At 37.9% G+C, this 23,907-nt stretch overlaps 1 protein-coding gene across 7 annotated transcripts in view; it reads left to right on the top strand.

Annotated features, from left to right (window-relative positions):
• Positions 1-23,907, top strand: part of ALLC (allantoicase) — a 64,265-nt gene that overhangs the window by 16,366 nt on the left and 23,992 nt on the right. For 5 of the 7 annotated variants that reach the window (XM_016428593.2, XM_016428592.2, XM_016428594.2 and 2 more), the window contains 5 exons: positions 916-964; positions 1,858-1,952; positions 16,350-16,400; positions 17,562-17,649; positions 21,319-21,444. In XM_016428593.2, coding sequence (XP_016284079.1) covers positions 916-964; positions 1,858-1,952; positions 16,350-16,400; positions 17,562-17,649; positions 21,319-21,444 — 409 coding nt within the window. Of the gene's footprint in view, positions 1-915; positions 965-1,442; positions 1,578-1,857; positions 1,953-16,349; positions 16,401-17,561; positions 17,650-21,318; positions 21,445-23,907 lie in introns of those variants that run through there. The other 2 variants (XM_007476179.3, XM_007476180.3) reach the window with 2 other exon arrangements.

Below are 23,907 nucleotides of genomic sequence, written 5' to 3'. Positions count from 1 at the left end.
TTAAGGAATCTGAGTTCCCTTCACCAGAGCAGCAGTACCCAGCAACCTGTGTCTTCAGAGAGAATAGAGCTGAGAAGGAATAAACTTTAACAAGCTATCTTGTTTTGGGCTCAATTCCATCAACTGCATTGCATGGACATTGTCAATTACAATAATCAAGAGCAGCTCTTTTCTAGAAGCTCTTCAGATGGAGTCATTGACACAGGTTCCCTTCTACCCAAAACTCGGCACATACAAAACCAGGCCATATACGACATATTATCCAGAATCTTGAATGGAAAAGAGCTAGGGTGGAGCTAGTGAAATGGAGAAGCGTTGGTTAATATCAAGGCTGTACCTTTACCCCTTTACTTCCCTGTTTGGTTAGAAATAAATATAAATTTCAATAAAACAAAAGGCCAGTGGGGGAGACAACAGGTAAACAAAGATGTATAGACAAGATATAGACAGGACAAATTGAAGACAGTTTCCAAGGGAAGGAATCAAGATTAAGGAAGACCAAGGAAAGATTTTTTTATAGAAAGTGGGAACATTAGCTAAGACTTAGAAGAAATCAGGGAAGCCAGGAGGGAGAGAGGAGGAGGGAGAGCATTTTCAGGCATGGAGGACAGCCCGTGAAAATGCTTGGAGGTGGAGATGGAATGTCTTATGTGAGGAACATCAGGGAAACCAGATGGAAACCAGAAACCATGCCTTGGGGGTATGGACGTTTCCAGACATTGGGCCAGGGGTGTGGGGAGAATTGTTTCTGGAAAGGGTACGATGGTGATGGAGAGGGAGAAAGGGAATAGGCAGGAGAGTGTATGTGTGTCTAGAGTAAAAGATAGCTTGGCGTAAGCAAGGCTAGACCCAGAAAACCAGAATACTATCCATATTATCATAGAGGTGATTTAGTCCATTCCTCTATTTTTACAGATGATTAAACTGAGGCTCAGAGAGAGGTTAAGAGATCGCAGACTCGATGGTTTGTTTCATTTTTATTTTTATTTTCCCAGTACCTAACCCAGTGCTTGATATATAATAGTTGCTCAATAAATGCTTGCTAAATTTAATTGAATTTACATGTAATCTAAGAGGGTGCTTATAACTATTATGACCTGCATTTTGTAAATTAAGCAAAGAGAGGCTAAGTGATTTTTGCCCATGATGATACAGCTAGTAAATAGTAAAGCCAGAATCCAAATGGAAATCTCATTCCAATTTTATCACTTCATTATGTTTAATCTATGAACATAATTTTCTGGTCAAGTATTTATGCCATTCTCCAAAATGTTTAAGAAAAATAAATAAATGCAGGATGCAGATCTGGGAGAACCTGGCTTCCTGTTGGTCCTGATGTGGTATCTTCCAAACTTTTTTAAATTATGAAAACCCTAAGCACACTTATTGTGCCAAACCTAAGCACATACTTTGTGCCAAGCCACAATATTGTTTTTCCTGTTAATGTTTAAACCAAACTTTGTATAAGGATTATAAAATACTAGAGATGGACAGGACCTTAGAGATGATGATAGTGTAATTCTATCATTTTACTGATGAAGAAACTGAGCCCCAGAGCAGCAAGTAACTTACTCAAGGTCATATTCTTTTTTCTGTATCTTTCTCTTAAAAAAAAGGAAAATGAAGGCACCCTGTTAAAAAAAATATATATATTATATATATTCAAAAGGGTGGGAAGTTGTCCCATTGTCTTAAAACCAGAGGGAGGGAAGACTCACTACATCCCATCCAGCCTTCTGATAGCCTTCTGCATGGGCTGCGATGTGGATGTGAGATATCCCATTCCTCAGTGATAGTATGGAATTGCAAGAGCAAGTAGTCCTAGCTACTTATTTTTCCTTTTTGTTGGTTTTGTAGGAAGAATGGCTGATTACCCCAAGGAAGGCAAAACTGATGATATTCCAAGTTTCATCCAGCTAACTGACTTGGCATCTGAAAATGTAGGAGGAAAGGTAAGTGGAATTTGCCATCCTATTAGCACCATCAAGTATTGAATGCTCTGGTCCTAATGACAGAAATGAGCTGATGCAGAGGCATAATTAGAACCATAAGAATCAGGCTGTAGGAAATGCCTATTATTTTCCATGAACAAACCTATTATCTCTAAGGACGTTGAAACAGGTTTTTTTTTTCACCCCTTCTAAAATGGGTGAGAATACTGAGCACTCATGTTGCATTTTTATAAGTTTTACAAACATTAAGTATCTGCAAAGATAATGTTCTGCCACCCCTCACCCCGCAATTATGTTCATTTCCAACTCACATCAGTTGGCTTGGCGTAGCCCAGCATAAGCCAAATGGATTCCAGTAATAGAGGGATGGATTATGTAGAATAAATAAAAGTTCTTAGATGCCTATTCTATGTGTGGAACTACTAATATAAATCAACAGTATATGGTTTTATTTAATTTTAATTTAATTTTTGGGGGTGTTTGTACCTAGGATTACCCCACTAATGATTACCATGAGCAAGAATGGGAAAACTTTGAGGTAACAACACAGATTAGCAACTGCTCTTTGAATTTCAGCCTTAGAGGGCTGCATAGAGCAGGGAGAGGTTAAGCGATTTGTTCAAGGTCATACAGCCAATATATGTCAGAGGTAGAACTTGAATCTAGATCTCCTTGGCTCTTTCTATCCACTAAGCCATTACTGCTTGCTTGATCATGAATAACTTGTATTTCAATTGTGACTTAAAAGTTAGAAAGAGCTTTTCTTTCAACAACAGTCTGGTGAGGTAGATAGTACAAGTATTATTAGCCCCATTTTACAGATGAGGAAGCTGAGACTTGAGAAGAGATGGGGATTATGATCAGATCACTAGTATGTAGTAGAACTGTGACAGGAACGTAGGTTTTATGATTACAAGTCTAATCCCTCTGTTGTCTTCTATAATGAACAGATTTTAGGGAGGTGTATTGTATTTTATCAGTATGTAGTAGTGCAAATGGGATTAGTCTTCATCTTCAAAGTGCATGTTGCTTTTTTCCTCCCAGCTTTTCTGCCTTTGCTCATTAAATTCTCTAATTTCTGCTTAAATTTTTATCAAAATTTTCCAGTTCAACTCAAAAGTTATCTCCTCCACGAAGCATTCCCTGATCTACTGATCAGAAATGGTCTTTCTTTCCTTTGAACTCTCTTAAAGCACATTGGTTGTGCACTCAGTATTTCTGAATAACAATGGAGTACAGGTCCTGGAGTCAGGAAGACATCTTCCAATGTTCAAATCTGGCCTTACACACTTTTTAGCTGTGTGTTCCTGAGAAAGTCACTTAACCATGTTTGTCTTAGTTTCCTTAATGGTTTAATGCCTTAAATGAGTTGGAGAAGGAAACAGCAAACCACTCTAGGATCTTTGTCAAAAAATAAACCCTGTCATGAAGAGTCTGAACACCAACATTTTCTATTTTGCATTATAGTTGTGTGTGTGTTTGTCTTCCCTACCAGCTACCAGACTAACATCTTATTTACTATACTTTTGTGTTTCTTCAAGTGCCTGACACACATAGACATTTAACAAGTATTTATTTACTTGAATGAATATACTGTGTGTTTTAAGAATAAATAACTTTTATGAGATCATAGGATTTAGATCTGGAAGGGACTTTAGAGATGATCTAGATCTGGGGTTCTTAACCTGTTTTGTGTTAGTTTGGCAATCTGAAAAAGCTTATGGTTCCCTTCTCAGAAGATATATACATTTAAAAATTCATAATTCATAAGACAATGAAAAATTTCAGTAAGAGGTTAGAAAAATAAATATAATGTATTTTGTCATTCAAGTTCAATGACACCTTGAAATTTATCCATGGATCCCAGGGTAGACTTGGACTCCTGGTTAAGGAACCCTAATCTACTAGCTATGGGACCCCAGACAAGTCACTTAACTCCAATTGCCTAGCCCTTAACACTCCTCTGCCTTGGAACCAATATACAGTATTGATTCCAAGATGGAAGGTAAGAGTTTAAAAAAAAATAAAGAAAGAAACCCTCCTCTGGTTCATCTATTTCATTTTACAGATGAGAAAACTGAGGTCTAGAGAGGGAAATGCTTTGCCTGAGGTCATATCTCTACTTATTTTTAAGAATATGTTATACTAAAACTGAGATATCAATTTAAAAATAATAATTCTATCTGTAATACTTCAATGAATCTATGATTTCATTAATGTGGATATACCTTCCAAAGAACAATCTATAACTTATCCATTCCTTCTCAGCATTTATCATGCTTTTCCGTGTCCCCCATAAATGCTACAGAAGGGTTCTGCCAAATATAATAGAGGCTTTGCTCTAGGAAGGCCTGTTGTTTTTAACACAGGGCAAATTCAAATCCAACAAATATTTGTTGAGACTCTGCTTTGTTCAAGGTATTGTGTGGGTGTGATTAGAACAAGGGAACATTTTCTCTTTGGGACAATTCCTTAATTTCTATTCTTTTATTTAACTGACCAGCACTCCTTGCCTCCACTCTGTTTCCCCAGGAACCCTTAAAAAACCCCTCAGAGAATTGGAAAAACAAGTAGAGAGTGCACTTTACCTCCAAGCTATCTGCATAGAAATCGATTTTTCCCTCAAATTGACTCTACTCCAGGGGTTCAAAGTTTGGGTTGACTTCAGATAATCATCTCAAAGTCTAGATAATTCTCTGAGTTCATTTACACTCTGAGGTATACAAAATTTGTTTCAACAGTTTAGCAAACATAACCTTGTGTGGTCACTTTTCTCTCTTTTAATTCTCCTTATTTCTTACTCTTCCTTTCTCTCTTTTCTATCATTTCCCCAGAAGCAATGATAGTGGAGAAAGATCCCTGGACTTAGTAGTGGTGGTAGGGTGAGGATCAGAATCCTGGTCCTGGTTCTTAGAAGCTACATGACCTTGGACAGACAAATCCCTTCACCTCTCTGTCTTGACACTTGGTTTCACCATGAGAAAAATGGGAATAATACTGACCTTACTTACTACTTCCCCCCCTCCCCCCATAGGCTTGTTATGAGAAAGCCCTTCATAAATCTTTAGAGCACAAGAGAGATATGAGTTATTATCATGCTTCTCTTAAAACAGATTTATACACTCCTCATCTCTAATTTGGGGAAATATCAGTTTTCTCTTTTTCTTAGTAGGGTCTATAATTATTAGTAGTTCCAAAAACTTGACTGAAATATAACAGAAACTGGAACTGAATTTAGAATTGAAAGGGACCTTTGATGTGATCTGGTTTAGCTCTTATTTTCCCATTGTATACATGAAGAGACTTTTTTCAGAGAGACTTTTTTTTAGAGAAATCAAAAGATGCACTTATAGGTAAACATAGGTAAGTAAGCAGCATAGCCAGTGTTAAGCTCCTGATAATCCCAGCATCTGCACCCTTTTCAGCCTCCTCATGTTCTATGGACATGAGTCAAGGAAGTGCCCTTGTTATCTATCATACCTTCAGTCTATGTGAGCACTAGGTGACTTGTTCTTGGAGTTTCTGGTCTTTTCTGTCAGAAGTGGGTGACAGAAATCTAGAAATCTACCACCATAATTAATTATCTTAAAATGAGAATGTTAGAGTCTGTGATCTTTAATTCTTTTAAGTTGAGAACCAGCTTTGTGACTCTGGACAAGTCACTTAACCCCCCATTGCCAAACTCTTACCACTCTTCTGCCTTAGAACCACTGCTTTGATTGTAAGATGGAAGGTAAGGGTTTAAAAAACATTGAGAGCCATATCTAGGGTGGAATAATTGGAAATTGTTGAAATTTAAAGAAGGTTAAAAAAAAAGGAGGCATCAATAACTCCCACAGGTGTTTGTCTAGTCTAGCATTATGTAGATGTTGGTATCATCAGAGGTGCAAGGGACCTTGGGAACCATCTAATCTAACTACTGAAGCAAGAGTCATCCTCTCCATGGCTTGCTGACAACTGGTCATCTTCAAAGCAAGCAGAAACATCTAATAGCAACTAATTAGTGAGAATTGTTTAAAATAGGGAGCAACCAGATGGACTGCTTCCTCCATGCTGGTAAGCTACTCTTCCTGTCCTGTTCTTTCTCACTACAAACTAAATTGGTCTGTCTGCTCACCCTGAGCATATTTTGTGGTGCTGCTTTGTCAAGGTAACATTATTTTACTATTCATGATTTTGTCTAAATCCTGCTACCCTATTTACCCAAACTCTACTTTTATCAATAAAATAGCTTCAGAAAAGGATGGGGAGATAGATATACAGATTCTTGTGAAAGATAGTTTAGTCGGCTTATACTCCTATTATCATTCTTCCTTTGGCAGCAGCACATGGAGTTAGAAATCATATACCAAGTGACAGACTTGAGAACCCTTTTAATTCTAGAATTCTTATACTTTATTCGTCTAACTTATGATTAAGTGGTTTCTAATCCTAAGAAAAGTTATGGTTCAAATTTCTGACTTGAAAGTTGGAGTAAGAAAAATTCTTTCACTTTATTTTCAAGATTTGCCCCAATATTTTTATGTTTTTATAATTACACCCCCAAATAACATGCTTATTTTGTATTTTGTTTATACTTATTTTGTCTCTCCTGATAGAATCTGAGCTCTTTGAAGACAGAGACCTAGTTTTGTTTTGTTTTTTCTTTCTATCTCTAGCACCTAACACTGTGCCTGGAACATAATAGATGCTTAATGAAGGCTTGTTGACCAATTGAAATACCCTTTCCTTATCCTATCTCTCCATTTCATAACAACACTTTAAGGATAGGAGAGAGCCTACTGTCTACCAGTCAACTCTTGATGTGTTCAAAGTTCTCCCTCCTAAATTAAATTTAAGAAGTTTTCATTTGGAACATTTTTCTTGTCTTTCATGTCCCCAAAGACACACTTGTATGCTTATTGGGCTCTTAAAATAGGATAAATACAACCTTTTGTCATTCATTGATTGATCCATATACATCCATTCATTGAGTGATTCCTTCTTTGACCAACATTTTTTTGAATGTTTAATATTAGCAGGGCTCTTAAACAGAAGAAGGATTACATTTGTTCTCTTTGGCTCCAGGGAGCAGAACTATGAATGTTGGGTGGAAGCTGCAAAGGAGCAGATTTAAAATTGATGTAAGGAAACATCTCTCAATGATGAGGGCTTTCTGAAAAAAGTGGAATGGGCTGCCTCAGGAGGTAAAGGGTTGTCCATCATTTTATGATGGGGGCAAAGCTCTATTTTCAAGCAGAAACTTGGCTGATGAGTTTTGATCTAGAAGATTCTTGCTTGGGCACTGAGAGAATTTCTTCCAAGGTCCTTGAATCTCTGTCCAAGATTCCAATAAGCTAGGAATTATTTATAGAGTGCTATGAGGTTTAAAAAGTGATTTCTTTTCAACAAACTTGTGAAGTAATTAGAGAAAGTATTATCTTCATTTTTTACGATGAGGAAATGGTTAATCAGAGCAACAACAACAATAATGGTTATTTATATAACAGGCAGCTAGGTGGCTTGGTGGATAGAGTACTGGGCCTGCAGTTAAGAAGACCTGAGTTAAAATCTGGCTTCAGATGTATCCCAGCTATATGACCCATGGCAAGTCACTTAACTTCTGCCTGGCAAAAAAAAAAAAGGATCCGTATATTCACTGAAGAAGAATTTTGGCAAACTACTCCAGTATCCTTGCCAAGAAAACATCATAGATAGTCATGGTACATAGGTCATAAAGAGTTGGGGTACAACTGAACAATAGCATTTATATAGTACTTTAAGATTTGCAAATTGTTTTATATATGTTATTTCATTTGATCTTTGCAACAACTCTGGGAGGGAGGTAGGCATGATTATTCCTATTTTACAGATTGGAAAACTAATGCAGAGAGAAGTCAAGTGATTTTTTCATGGTCACATAAACACACAGGAAGAATAAAATGTGTTTTTATGGAGCTTGCAGTCTAATTGAATAAATGATTCTCCTGGGCCCTCTGTTCCTCTCAGTACTACCTTCTTTAGTGATTTCATCTATTTCCATGGGTTCACTTATCACCTTTATATGAATAACTCCCCAATCTATTTATCCAGCTCAAATTTTGCCCTTGCAGGCTGATGTCTTTAACCTCTTGGACTCAGGCTCCATATGCCCAACAGTGAACTCATCCTCTAGATTTTTTCTAGATTTTATCCTCCCAACTTTCCTTTTTTTTCTGCTGATATGTCACTATCAAACTTCCAGTTCTAGGCTTGAAATTTCAGTGTCACTTATTACTTTTCCCGCTCCCTTACTGCTCACATCCAGTAAGTTGCCGGGTCTTATCAATTTTATGTCCAGAGCATTACTCACTCGTTTCCTCCTTTTCACTCACATGACTACTCTCCTTGTTCAAGCCCTCATGTCTTCATGCCTAGACCATTGCCAGAGCCTCTTAATTGGTTTCCCTGCTTCTAGGTGGTCTCCTCTCCAAGCCATCCACCACACAACTTCCAAAATAATTTTCCCAAGACACACTGCTCTCCAACCAAAAGACTTTCAAAAGTCTTTCCTTTTAGATAAAATGTAAACTAACTTGCTAGCCTAGCATATTTTTATATTGCTCTCTTTCATTCACTCTCCTTACTTTCTATCATACTGAATGGAACTCATTGTTTCCCAGACTCAGTACAATATCTTCCTCTTCCCTAGGACTGGATCTTTGCTGTTTTTATGTCTGCCTTTCAAAACTTGTATCTTCCTTTGACTCACCTCAGGTGTCACTTCTTCCATGGAGTCTGTCTTGCCTTCTCCTCCCTTAACAATTTTAAAATGTTTTTTCTCTTTTTTATAGAAAACTTTGTCTAGATTTCTCCTTTGTCTTTATAACAATTGATCGCATCATTATTATTATCTGTATGTGCATTGTATCTCTCACTCCAAGCGTAAAATGTAAGCTTCTTGACAGTAGGGATTGTCTCATCCTAAGGTAGTGGTTGAATCTATGTCACTCCCCTATTCAGAACTCTGTAGTGACTTCATATTGCCTTAGGATAAAACAGAAGTTCTTTAGTTTGGTTATCTGGCTCCAACCAATTTTTTCAGACTTATTTTACATTATTATTTATGATGGGCTCACTTCATAATACATTCAAATATACTGTTAATAGTTACCTTGTTCTGGTCATATCATGTCCTGTCTCCAATTGAAAAATCTGTCCCTCTCATCTGGAATGCACAGACTCCTTATTTGTACCCCCCCCCCCTTTTTTAAACCCTTACCTTCCATCTTGGAATCAAGACTATGTATTGGTTCCAAGGCAGAAGAGTGGTAAGGGCAAGGCAATGGGGTTAAGTGACTTGCCCAGGGTCACACAGCTGGGAAGTGTCCAAGGCTAGATTTGAACCTAGGACCTCCCATCTCTAGGCCTGACTCTCAATCCACTGAGCTACCCAGCTGCCTCCCATACCTTTTAGAATCCTCATCTAACATGATTGATTGGCTCTTCTCTCCTCAGACTTGGTCTGTTACATTTTACACCTATTCCATTCCTGCTCCCACTATGGTTCTCAGAGACCCTGAGAGAGTTTGGGAATCTCTTGTCTCTGCCATTGGCTTGATCCCCAACTCATTATGTTCCCTCCATTTTAAAGGCCCTACCACTCCAGGCCCATTTAGCCACTTAAAATCAGATTAGCTTTTACAAAAAAGTTATTTATTTCAGAATTATAAAAAGATAAAATGTTTAAACATTTCACATAATTCCTCTTCTAGACCATCTTCTTTTCTGAGAAACTGGGAGATTAGGCTCACAGTTTTAGTTCATATCTTATCATGATATTACTACCATCAAGTTCAAGTCCCAAATTCTAATAGGCAGGCATCCTAGACCCTTGGTCCTCAGGTTTTGCACTAGTCTCACTGCAACATAAAACCTGAATTTTTAGACTCCTAGGTGTCCTTGTCTCATAGTAAATCTTAAAATGCTTTATAAATTTAAGTTATTATCATGAGTCACCTGATGAGGTAGTATAGATTTGTAGCTTTCACAGATTGGATTTTTGGTCTAAGCAATCAAAGGTTCAACCTTTGATCTGGTTCTATATCCATCTTGTTTTGGAATTTAGATTTCAATGCCACAAGGGCAGAAAATCCACTTTTACAAACATATGTTCTGGGAAAAGGCATTTACTACTTCACAGTTTTATTAGATAGCTCTGAATACTCAAAAGGAATGTGGAGTCTGAAATCAGCCTGGTGCATTTGTGTGAAGATTAGTTTTAAAGATTTGTCACATGAAAGTTCTCATAAGCCATACTGCTCTTTTGATTCCAAATCTGGGAGTATGAAATTATTGACATTTTTGAAAGAGTTCCTAATCTAGCTCTATCTTGGTCTGGAGCAGGCAAGTCTTCCTCTAATACCACTTAGGCTCTTTACCAAAGGTTCACTCATAATACCTTTTTGTCTGATGGCAGATCTGTAAGGTCTAAATTCTGCTCAAAATCCTATGCCCCTGAATAGCTAAAAAGCAAGAAGGAAGAGCTGGTATTCTGCATGATATAAGACATAGAGCTTAAGAAAAGAACACTTGGGCCAGTTTAGGAAAAGTTGCCTGTCAAGGAGAAATCCTACATCATTAAATGTGGTCTGTGGTATGATGTTTTTTTTTTTTAATTTAAAAATTTTTCCCATGGTTACATGATTCTTGTTGTCTCCCTACCCTTTTTCCCTCCTCCCTCCCAGAGTTGACAAGCAATTTCACTGAGTTATACATATATTATTACTCAAATCCTATTTCCATATTATTCATTTTTGTAACAGAGTAATCTTTTAAAACCAAAACCCCAAATCATATACCCATATAAACAAATGATAAATCACATGTTTTCTTCTGCATTTCTACTCCCACAGTTCTTTCTTTAGATATGGATAGTATTATTTCTCATAAATCCCTCAGAATTATCCTGGATTATTACATTGCTTTTAGTAGCAAAGTCAATTACATTTGATTATCCCACAATATTGCAATTACTGTGTATAATGCTCTCCTGGTTCTACTTATTTCACTTTGCATCAGTTCATGGAGCTCTTATAGAAATCAAGCAGTTCATCATTCCTTACAGCTCAATAGTATTCCATCACCATCATATACCACAATTTGTTCAGCCATTCCCCAATTGATGGACACTCCCTCATTTTCCAATTTTTTGCCTGTGATATACTGTTGATGGAAGCCATGGACCCCATTGGGGAATTTGTAGCACCTTTAATGATTCCTAGCTGCTCACTACCACAAAAGCCTAGTTCTTTAACAATGACATTCTCCTGGAGGTACTTTGTGGCTATGAAATAAGGACTACTAGGATGTCAGAAGAATCATAGATGCAGGTAAGGTGGAGGGCAGTGGGGAAGGTGGTGGTAGGAGGAAGGCTGAAACCTTTTTTAAATGAAGGTTTAAGCAAGCAAAATGATTTCAGAGATGGCATTGAGGATATGTGTGACTTGATAAGGAAGTGAGAAAACAGGTAAGGAGAATAGGTGGACAAACTGAGGGCTACTCTGGTATTTATGAAATGTCAAAGGAGCCAGAGGAAAGCTTCCACCACTTTCCATTGATTCTCTATGGAGGATTTATGGAAAAACTCAGATTAAGAATTGTATGTGGCAGGGATAGAATACAATCCAAGCTGGTGGAAGGGTCATAAATCTGTGGATTATGGAAGGAAGCTCAAAGAAGGGGAGAGATGGAACAGGATTGGGTGGGACAAACAATTGGAAAACCTCACTCCATTGCAAGAAACCAGCTTCCTTGTCTATTTCTACTGGTTAGTCAGTCATTCAATCAAGAAGAAATATTTATTAAACATTTAATCTGATCTAAGCACGGGGGAATATAAAGATAGAAATAAAATAGCCCATGCTCTCATAGAGCTTATCCTTTATGGCAGGGGAGGAGAGTGGAGTGGAAAAGGGGAAAGGACATGTTGTCATTGGGTGAGATACCTGCTGGGGATCCTATAAGCAGTAGTAATAATAACATTCATTAATAGTGTTTTTTATATACACTATATTACTTATTATCTTATTCAGAGGTAGTTAGATGTTTCAATAGATAGACTACTGGGCTGGTAATTAGGAAGATATGCATTCAAATCTGGACTTAGACAGGAACTCCTAGATGTGTAATCCTTGGCAAATCACTCAACCTTTGTTTGCCTGAATCTCTTCATCTATAAAATGGGAATAATAATGGTATCTAACTCCCAGGGTTGCTATGAGATTAAAATTACATAATATTTATAAAGTACTTAGTATAGTGTCTGCCACATTGTACATACATAAATGATTATTGATTTTTATGATTGATTATGATTATTATTATTAGGAACTCACAACAATCCTTTGAGGTTGGTGCTTATAGATATTATTATCTTCACCATTTTGTAAATGAGGAAACTGAGACTGAGAGAGATTCAGTGACTTACTTGCCCCTGGTCACTCAGTAAAGACCTTAAAGAATGAAGTCTTCTTAACTCCAGTTCTTGAACTCTATCCCTTAACTGCCACACTACCTCCACTAAGCAATAGTAGAAGGGAACTAAATTAATATTTCCTCCTGGTCCTACCAGAAACTCTCTGACTTACAGAAAGAACATTGGACATAGAATTAGAGAATTTGAGTTAAAAGTCCTTGATTTTGAGTTACTAACTGTGATATCTTGGGCAAGTCAATTTGCTTGAAGCCTTAATTTCCTCCTCTATGAAATGGGGATTGCAGAAAGTCAATTGAGATAATGATCCAGTAGTAGGAGCCAAATGAGATAATGGAAACTTTGAGGCCTTGGATAAATGTCCTCAGTGCCACTTGAAGTTGGGGTAAATTGAGGTAAATCACCAGCTGTTCTCAACCTGCCTGAAACCAACAAAATTTTGATGATGGTTGATGACGCAAAACAACTATTTGACAAACACTGACTGATGCTTCATTATTAGGACATTTAGAATACACCAGGGGTGGGGTTGTTAGCTTTGCAGATGTCAATGACCAGGCTTCACAGTTCAACTCTCAAGTAAATATTTGTGTGCCAATGACACATTTGCAAGTGTTAAGGATGTGGAGACTCAGGAAGCTAGTAGCTGGAGGCCACTCCCCTCTGACACAGCTAAAGGCTTCTGAGAGCTTACCCTGAGCAGTAAGATGACTGTGAAACCATTTTATATAGGATGGCAGGGGCATGGATAGGACTGCTTGGACCTTTGGGGGTATCCCTGAACTTAGGCTCTTAGGAACATCCAGGAGAAAGCTAAGCTTTCTACAATAACTCCACCATCTTCCCACTGGGGCTAGACATCCAGTGGAGTTATATGGTTGGGATGAAGGGAATTTGAATACATGATATTTAAGGCCACTTCCAGCACTAGTGTTCTATGACAAATCCACAAAGATGTAAAAACTTTTGTGATTGAACAAGACCACACTGCAGCTTAATGAAATTATTAGACTGGAACCCCAAACTCCTGACTCTCCTCATCCTGTATTCTTTCCACTATACCCCATTGCTTCTCTAATGTTTAACTCCATGAAATGACCTCGGGCACTTCATTTCTCAACTTCAATTTTCTTATTTGTAAGATTTGAGGATTGGAACAACTACTTTCTTTTCTTTTCTTTTTTTTACTTTAATATTAGTAATTTATCTATTTAATTTTATTTTTATTAGCATGCAAAGCACTTCCATATTGGTCATTGTTGTAAGAGCACACTCATACAAAACCAAAATAAAACCCTAAATACACTGATGTGAAAGAGTTTGCTTTGATTTGCATCATCTGACTCCAAGAGTTCTTTCTCTAGGGGTGGATAGCATTCTCCATCCTAATTCTTTTAAGATTGTCTCAGGTCTGTGCATTAAGGAGAGTAGCCAAGTTTTTCCAACTGATCATTATACAATATTGCTATTACTGTGTACCATGTTCTCAGGGTTCTGCTTATTTCACTCTGCAGTGTGAAATTCACCTGCAGATGTTTCCAGCTTTAATCATTTCTTACAGCACAATAGTAGTCCATTACAATCATATACCACAACTTGTTCAGTCATTCCCCAATTGATGGGCATCCCTCAGTTTCCAATTCTTTGCCACCACAAAAAGAGCTGCCATTAAACTTTTTGTACAAGTAGGTCCTTTCCTCTTTTTTATTAGCTCTTTGGGATACAGACTCAGTAGTGGTCTTACAGGATCAAAGACATGCACAGTTTTATAGTCCTTTGGGCATAGTTCCAAATTGCCTTCCAGAATGAGACCAACTACTTTCTAAGGACCCTTAAATTACAAAGGGGAGGTGCCACCAGACAGAAGACAAGAGTAAAATGCAAATGAGGAGCCTGAAGAATGTAGAAGAGAGAGATCATTTGCATCTTGGGGGCTGGCTGAGCTTGACCTTGAAGGAAGACAGGTGAAGACTTGACTGTGTTCCTAGGCAGAGGGGAAAGAAACTTCCACCTATTCTAGTGCTTGGCACTAAGCCTGGCACATACTAAGTTAACCAAGCTTGTTAACTGGCTGTTTAGGAAGCAGCAGAAAAGAGATTGAGAATGAGGAGAGAGAATGAAGAGAATGAGATTCCAGAGAATAGTACAGACATTAGAATGCAAATGCAGGGGTTGGCCTCCAGGTCACCTGAAAGTGAAGGAAGTATTTTGTAAATTGTAATATATAAAGCCACCAATTAGGAAGTCAGCATGAAGGGACAAAAAGATGTTAGAGCCCTGAGCTCCAAGAGGTAGAGGTGGAAGAAACCCTCTAAAAGACATTTAATCCAATTTCCTCATTTTTACAAATGAAGAAACTGAGACCAAGGAAGGATCTTGTCCAAGGTCAAATCAATAATAAGTGGCAGAGGGGAACAAAGGAAAGGGAACAAGCATTTATTAAATAGTTACTTTGTGCCAGGCTCTTTGCTAAGCACTTTGTAAGTATTATCTCATTTGAGCCTCACAACTTTAGGAGGAGGTCAGATTTAAATCCAGTTTCTTTGACTCTAGAGCCAGTGTTGATGTGAGCCCATTTGGGGTTTTTCTGGCAAAGATTTTTGGTTTTCCACTTCCTTTTCCAGCTAATTTTTACAGATGAGGAAACTGAGGTAAACAGTTATATGACTTGCCCAGGGTCACACATCCAGTAAATGTCCGCATCAGATTTGAACTCGGGAACATGAGTCTTCTTGACTCTAACCCTAGCACTCTATCCATTGTGCCACTTGGCCATCTCCAGGTACTATCCACTATTTCATACTGCTGAACCCACTTGGGTCACATCATTTTCTGTCCTTCCTTCCCTCTTCCCCTCTATCCCTCCCTCCCTCTCTTCCTTCCTTTCTCTCTGTCTCTCTGTCTCTCTCTGTCTCTGTCTCCGTCTCTGTCTGTCTCTGTTCCCTTTCTTTAAACAAAACAAAACAAGAACCTCTTACTATCTGTTTTGGAATCAATACTAAGTATCGGTTCCAAGGTAGAAGAGCAATAAGAGCTAGGCATTGGGGATTAAGTGACATGTCCAGGGTCAGATAGCTAGGAAGTGTGAGGTAATATTTGAACCCAGGACCCCTTGTCTCCCTACCTGGTTTGCTATCCCCTGAACTACTTAGCTACCCCCACACTGTCCTTTTCAAATAGGCACAGATTCTATTCTGATATGATGATTGGGTAAAAAGAAATATGTAGTGTGATTTTATTTTGTATTGACAAAGTATGTAATAATGCTGGATGAAATTCCATGTTGGATCACCTTTATTTTTTAATAATACATTTTAAGATGGTATTATTTCTTGTAGTGTATTTTGGGTGCTGAATTTAAATCTGGGTTGGAGATCTGATTTACTAGCTGTGTTCTGAGTCTCTGTTTCGTTTCCTCTCTTATAATATATGAGTCCCTCTATATCAAAGGGCTAAGAGGAAATCTTAAACAGTAAAGCTCTGTTGAAAAGCCAATGTATTTTCTCAAGACTTGAGTTTAGTGCTATTGTTAGATCTGTAACTGAGAGTGACCTGTGGTTGGTTTGACCCAGGGACGTTTTTAACCTCCTCCTTCCCCCCCCCCCCCAAAGCCTTTGCTTTTGAATCAGGCATAGTTGTTTCTGCTTCCCCCCATTTTACTTATTCTTTTTGCAAAGGGTAAGAAGTTACCGCCTCTGCATCCAGATGGTTTAGGGGAATTGTGAACAAAGGGTGGGAGAGGAGAGATTTGGATGTGTCTGTCTGCTGGCAAAGCAATCTCAACATTTAAAAAGCACCATCTCTTAACTGCAGATTGTTTCTCTCCCCTAGGGCAATTTTGCATCTTCTTTTTATTGCGGCTCCTAATGTTTCACTGGGGAGTGAAATAAAATGGTTTTTAATTTATGGTTATTTTATCTTTACTTCTTTTTTTATTTGTCTAGATTTTATTTGCAACAGATGACTTTTTTGCTCCTGCGGAAAACCTTTTAAAGGTATAGTAAATTGACATCGCGCAATTTGGAGGGTTGGCATGCAAGTGATCTATGGAGACATGTTAATTAAAATCTACTAGTACATTTGTGATGGGAACTATGTGTGCCAGTGAATGAGAGTGTCAGAACATTAGAAGCAGATATAAAAATTAGCATTTTTTCTTACTAAAACAGAACTTTTTCTTGCTTTATTTACATAGAGATTCTGATTTCTGAATAGGATTTTTGTTGTGGATACATTACTTTCTGGGGAAAAGACTGAACTTCCCATGTTTTTCTACCTTCTTATCAATGGGCAATTTAATTTTATGTTGTGAAAAGTATCCCCAATTTTGAAAAAAAAATAGTAAGTTTTTGATTGAAAACCAAGACCACAGGAAAGCTTTAAGAATCTATGTTTAATCACCAAGGACAATTATAGTAAATTGGAAAGACACTGAGCACAATGATGGATGCCCTGGGTTTCAGACTGGGCTGTTACTTATTTGTGATGGGAACATGGGAAAATTACTTACCTTTTCTGATCTATGACTTCCTAGTCTATGAAAATGGAAATAGTAATCCCTGACCTCTCTTCTCAAAGTTGGAAGGAATGACTAAAATGGCAACTGGGGACTGATTGCAAAGCAATTTGAATATCTTGCAGAATTAATTATAAGAGGATTTTATTTTTATTAACAAGTGTCAATGGGGTTTAAAACCCAGAAGCTATGATTTTAAAAGAGTAGATTTTCTTTTGTGGATATAAAAAAAATAGGGACGACTTTCATCCACCTGAAATAGCATATATAGTATATAGTACAGTAGATGTCCTTAAAGATAAGAGCATGGATAAAATAGCTTCTTAAGGACACTTACAATCCCAAGATTTTATGTTTATATTATCTATCTCTTCTTGCACTACCAAAGTTAGTCATGGACCAAGTAAGGTAAAGCTGGAAAGAACTTTGGAAACCATTTAATTTAATATCTTCAGTTTATAAAGAGGACACTATAGTCTAAAGAGATTAAAGCACAGGCCAAGATCATTGAGCTGCCTAGTGATAAAAACTGTGACTAGGGCACGATATGATCTGTTCTTTCTTCAGTGCCATATTGCCTACCTATAGCTGGGAATGCATGAAGAGTAATTCTGAAAATTTTTTTACACATTTGCTTTAGAAAAACAGGCCAACCTACAAACCAAAAGAATATACAGAGTTTGGAAAATGGATGGATGGATGGGAAACCAGAAGGAAGAGGACTCCAGGTAATAAAATCATCTTTAGGCTGATTAAAGTTCTTGAAACAGTTGGGCTGTAATGCATTTGAGAGAGAAATGGGGTTAACCATGGCTAGTATTCTGTAATTTTAAAAGTAAGGTCTAGTTATATTCCAAATCAATTTGAACAAGTCTGTTCTACTGGTAGAATGGTCTATTTTTTAAATTTGAAAACTTTTATTTAATTAATTCATTTAGAATATTTTTCCATGGTTACATGATTCATGTTCTTTTCCTCTCCTCCTCCCACACCCCCCTCCCATAGCCACTGAGCAATTCCACTGGGATTTACATGTGTCACTGATCAAGAACTATTTCCATATTTTCACTAGCATGATCATTTAGAGTCTATATCCCCAGTCATATCCCCATCAACCCACATGATCAAGGAGTTGTTTTTCTTCTGTGTTTCTATTCCCACAATTCTTCCTCTGAATATGGATGGTGTTCTTTCTCATAGGTCTCTCAGAATTGTTCTGGATCATTGCATCACTGTTAGTAGAGAAGTCCATAGCATGGTCTATTTTAATGGTATCTTCCAATGCTCTTTTTGTTTGTTTATTTGCCATCTAAGTTGAAAGCTGAAAAAGTTTATATGAAAGTAGAATGCTAATTCTGAATAAGTTTTAGACCTTAAGAATAGACATAATTTTAATTTGAATCTGACTTTACATATTGTCAGTTTGTGGTTTTGTCCTACTGAATCCTGTTCCTAGGCAGTTAAGAGACTGGAATTATTTGGTATGTTTGTGTTTTAAACAAAGTTCTATGCTTCATTGTGGTACTGAGATGATTATGTTCATAAATTCTGTGCCACCCATGCTGATGATTCTCAAATCTATCTACCGAGCCCTAATCTCTATATAGTCTTCCAGTCTCTTATATCCAACTGCCTTTTAGAAATCTTAAATTGGATATCCAGCAAAAGTTTTAAACTCAGCATGTCCAAAATGGAATTATCTTCCCCCTTTATATTTCCCATTTTATACCATTATCTTTCCCCTTAAATGATCCCCTCTTCCAACTCTCCCTCATTATTGTCATGGACACCAACATCCTCTCAGTTTCTCTAGATATCATCCTTAACTCCTTATAATCTTTCAATCCCCTCTTCCTCTCCACCCCCATATGCAATCGATTGCCCCATATGCCTTTTGATTTCATCTTTTCAACATTTCTCAAATGTTCTCTTTCCCCTCTACTGTCTCTACTGCTACTACCCTGGGTGCAGGCCCTCATCATCTCACACTTGGGCTTTTCCTATAGTCTGTTGCTGGTTCTGCCTGCCTTGGGTTTGTCCTCACTCCAATCTACCCTCCATTCAGCTGCCAAAGTGATTTTCCTAAAGGTCAGGTCAGACTGCCTCTATGAGCAAATAAAAATCCTCCATTTGGCATTCAAAGCCCTTCATAACCTACTCCACTGTTTCCTACCTTTCCAATCTTACACCTTCACACTACATTCTCTACTTCCCATTTCCCCCATACTTTTCATGTCAGTAACATGGGTTTCCTTTCTGTTTGGCAAACAGATCAAACCAGTTCTCTTTCTAGGCATTGATTCTTGCTACCCCCCCATACCTCATCTCTGCCCCTTGGCTACTTTGGCTCTCTTCATGTTCCAACTAAAATGCCATCTTCCACAGGGAATCTTTCCTAATCTTCTTAATTTCTAGTGTCTTTCTTCTAGTAATTATTTCATATTTATTCTGTATGTAGCTTTTTTTTTACTCATTTGTTTGCTTGTAGTCTCTCCTATTAGACTGTCAGCTCTTCAAGGGCAGAGACTATCTTTTGTGTGTCTGAATTCCCAGCCCTTAGCATGGTGCCCAGCACATAATAGATAGGTAGTAAGTGGTTATTGACTGACAGCTGAGGGCAAGTTTTGCCAGGCCCTGCTAAACTGGGTAGGCTTTACATGTTAGTTAGTAAATGGACTGTCCCAGAACCAGCTCAGCTAAGTGTAGAGAGCTTTACCACCAAAGGTTAGCAACTGGTGAAGTTTTATGTTTTTGGCCCTAGAAATATTAGACACCATCCATGAAACTTGCAAAACGGTTATTATTTGCATCAGTGAGAGAATTGCTTACAATGATGAAATAAATTCCAGATATTCTGAAATATTGAAATATTTTTTATAAAAAGCCTCCAAATATCTACCCATTATGGAAAACCATTTTTAAAGAAAAGAACCTGTTTTTATTGGTATTTTAAAATTTTATTGTAAAATGAATTATATTGATGCCTTTTGTTTTTACACCAGAGTTATTCCTATGTACACACATACAATAGTGACTGATTGAATACAGAGGAGATGAGTCAAAGATGATAAAATCTCTTTTCTAAGTTCCCTTTTCTCAAATCATAATGTCACCATCAAATTTGAACCCACTACCTCCTATCACTAGACTTGGTTCTCTATTCTCTGAGCTACCTAGCTGTCCCCTTGATGGACTTTTATTTATTTATTCAGTTTCATGACAATCAATTTTTGACATTTTAGGATCCAGATTTTTTCTCTTTTTCTCTTCCCCCATCACAGAGGTGGCAAATATAGCTTATACAAGTGCTTTCCTGCAATACATATTTCCATTTTGCTCATGATGTGACAGAAGACACATATCACACATACAATACAAATCCCATGAAGGAAATAAAGTAGAAGATGCCATGGTTTGATCTGCAATCAGATTCAAGCTGTTCCTTCTTTGGCTAAGGACATTTAATTGACTTTAAATTATTTCTAGGACAGATCTTAAACTTCCCAACTGGGCATTAAAGACTCTTTGAAGTTTGGTCTCAAACTACCTTTCCACTCTTATTTCAACATTACTTTCTTTTATCTACTCTGTTTCCTACTAGAGAAGTTATCAATTCCCTGAACTAGACATTTCCTCTCCTATCTCTGCGCATCCACTGAGATTGTGTTGCCTGCCTACAAAGTACCCTCTCTTCTTAAATTTTCCTCTTTGAATCTTTATCTTCCATTAAGACTCACATTAGGGGGCAGCTGGGTTGCTCAGTAGATTGAGAGCCAGGCCTACAGATAGGAGGTCCTGGGTTCAAATTTGGCCTCAGACACTTCCCAGCTGTGGTGACCCTGGGCAAGTCACTTAACCCCTATTGCCTAGCCCTTACTGCTCTGCCTTGGAACCAATACACAGCATCAATTCAAAGATGGAAGGTAAGGGTTTAAAAAAAAGTCTTACTTTAGGTGTCACCTCCTACATGAAGTTTTCCAAGATTTCTCTCTGTTACCAGTGCTCTCCTTCTGCAGATTACCTTTCATTGTACTTACCTGTGTACGTGTTTCATCCCTTTGGAAGAAGATAAACTGTTTGAGAGAAGGGAATGCCTTGCTTTTGTCTTCTGCCACTCACCATAGTGGACTTATTAAATATTTAATGATTTGGACTGAATCAAAAGTCTTAAGTTTTTTAGACATAGCTAATATGGGAATTTGCTTTAACTTTGCATATTTATTAGAAAGTTTTTGTTGTTTTTCTTCTCCCCCAAACCCCCACAGTGATGGGGAAGGATGGGAAGAAGAGAGAGAAAATAAATGCTTGTGAATTGAAGAACAAATAACTGGAATAAAAAACCTTTTCCTTTCTGTATTCAATGTAAACAATATGTATTTGCTGTTTGTGTTTCACAGGTTACGACTGGTGTATCATCCAACTAGGAATACAAGGAATTATTCGTGGCATTGATGCAGACACTGCTTTCTTCACTGGAAACCATGCCCCTAGATTATCGATTCAGGCAGCGTGTTTACAAAATGGTATCCAGTAGGAAATGTTGTCTCATAGAACTGAAGATATGGAAAGACTCTTTAGCCTAAGTTTCTCACTTCAGAAATGAGGAAACAGAGGCAAAACGACTGGTTCACACAGGTCATAGCAGTAGTTAGTGGCATAGGGTCCAGGTTTCCTGCCCTTTAGCTCAACTTTGAGGTGAAATGACTTGTTCACACAGGTCACACAATTAGCTGTGGAACTCGTCTAAGGCTTTGGGTTTCCTTCCCTCTCTCTGAGGGAACTTTTTACCCACAGAAAATTTCCCATTTCTTTGGTAACATGACTTTATTTTGGGGGCTAGCCATGGGCTAAGGAATGGTAGAAGAGGGAGTAAACTGGTCCAAGGTTTTAGAAAGTAGAGGAAGGGAATGTGCTCCTGAGTGCTTCATTTGGGAAAGTTTTGAAACTTGGAAGCTGGTCCCAGTTGCTGGGCCATAAGATTTAGAACTGGAAAGGATCGTAGCAACCATCTAGTCCAGCCCTCTTATAGATGAGGAAACTGAGACCCAGAGAAATGATGTCTTATCTAAGGTAAGACAATGATTATTCAATTGGGCTAGGATTTAAATCCCAATCCTCTAACACCAAATCCAGGGCTCTTTTTGCTCTACAGCTTCTATACAGTTTCTTGTTAGGGCAGCTAAATAAGTAGACAAGCACCAGACTTGGAGTCAGGAACACCTGAATTCAAATTTAGCCTCAGATGCTAGCTAGGTGACATTGACAAGACACTTCACCCAGTTTGCTTCAGTTTCCTCATCTATAATGAGCTGGACAAGGAAATGGCAAATCACTCCAGTATCTTTGACAAGAAAACTCCAGATGAGGTCACTAAGAGTTGTACACAAATGAGACAATTAAACAACCACAAAAATAGCTAATGATATTCAAATTATTGAATCTGTATCAGAGTCAGAGTGAGATGGGGCTTCCATGATAATTTCATGCAATCCCTTTATTTTCTATATGGGGAAACCAGTAGCCAGAGAGATGAATTTGTGTAAGACTGCACTGATAGTATGTGTTCGTATGTTGGTTCCACTGATTTCTCAATTACTTCCAGTGAGTTTGGTGATGCTATAGAGAGATGTAAGAAGTCCTTGCCCAGTATTTTCTTGGGGGCACCCTTGGGAGCCTTGTTGCTTTTACTTCCTGGTGGACTCATGAGTTAAATCAATTGTTTCACTACAAGTATGAACTCAGATAATTAGAGCAGGAAGTATATTTAGATGCCATCTAATCCAAACCTTTCAGTTTATTGATGGGGATACTGAGGTTCAGTTAGGTTAAGTGACTTGTCCATAGATAATGTCTCATGCCTTTAGTAACAATATCTGATGCTAGATCACTAGAAATACCTCTCTTCTGTCCCCTCCCATCCTAACTCTGTTACATTTAAACAGTGATGTTTAATTTAATGCACATATACTGTTGTTGTTGTCCAGTCATTTCAGTTGTGCCTGACCTTTGGTGAGTTTGGGGTTTGGGGTTTTCTTGGCAAAGATACCTAAGTGACTTGCCATTTTCTTCTCCAGTTCATTTTGCAGATGAGAAAACTGAGGCAAACAGGGCTAAATGACTTTCCCAGAGTCACACAGCTATTGAGTGTAATATTTGAACTCAGGTCTTCTTGACATTAGACCTAGCACTCTGTCTATCCACTCTAATTATCCTACATATATACTAGGTGTGCATTATTGTGAAAATGTTTCAGGAAAGAGGGGGAGATCCAGAAAAATATGTACATAATTTCTGCCTTGGGAGATGGGACATATGCATGAAATTAAGTGATGGCATCACACAGAAATACAAGAAATATGATGTTGAATTAAAAAAAAATGCTTACCTTGCATCTTGGAATCAATACTGTATATTGGTTCCAAGGAAGAGTGGTAAGGGCTAGGTGACCGGGGTCAAGTGATTTGCCCAGGATCACACAGATGGGCAGTGTCTGAGGCCAGATTTGAAACCAGGACCTCCTGTCTCTGGGGCTGGCTCTCAATCCACTGAACTATCCAGCTGCCCCCATCTAACCTCATTTTAAAGATAAGGATTATGGCTGAGTTTCATAGAAGTGGCATGCCTTGTTCAGGGATCATTGGGGTAGTTGATGTCAGAGGCAGGAATTAAACCAAAGTCTCCTGAGTCCAAGACAAATGAACATTCCACTATACCACAGCTACTCCCCCAAATTTAACCAGGGTGTGTGTCCATTTACAGGGGGTATGACATAGTAGAAAATAAAAACCATTGGAGTTAAAGGATTTGGGTTTGAATTCTGGTTTAGCTGTTAACTAGCTGTACAAGTTATTTTACTTTTCTGGGTGTCAGTTTCATCTCTAAAATTGAAGGTCCTCTCTTATACTAAATCTATGATAGCTGGGTTGACCTTTAATAATTTATTTATTAAATAAAAAAAAAACCCTTACCTTTATCTTAGTATCAAT

The sequence above is a fragment of the Monodelphis domestica genome, chromosome 1, assembly GCF_027887165.1.
Source record: "Monodelphis domestica isolate mMonDom1 chromosome 1, mMonDom1.pri, whole genome shotgun sequence".
In the NCBI taxonomy this organism is placed as follows: domain Eukaryota; kingdom Metazoa; phylum Chordata; class Mammalia; order Didelphimorphia; family Didelphidae; genus Monodelphis; species Monodelphis domestica.
Note: the sequence above shows the minus strand (reverse complement) of the source record. Positions and strands in the feature narration are given on the sequence as shown.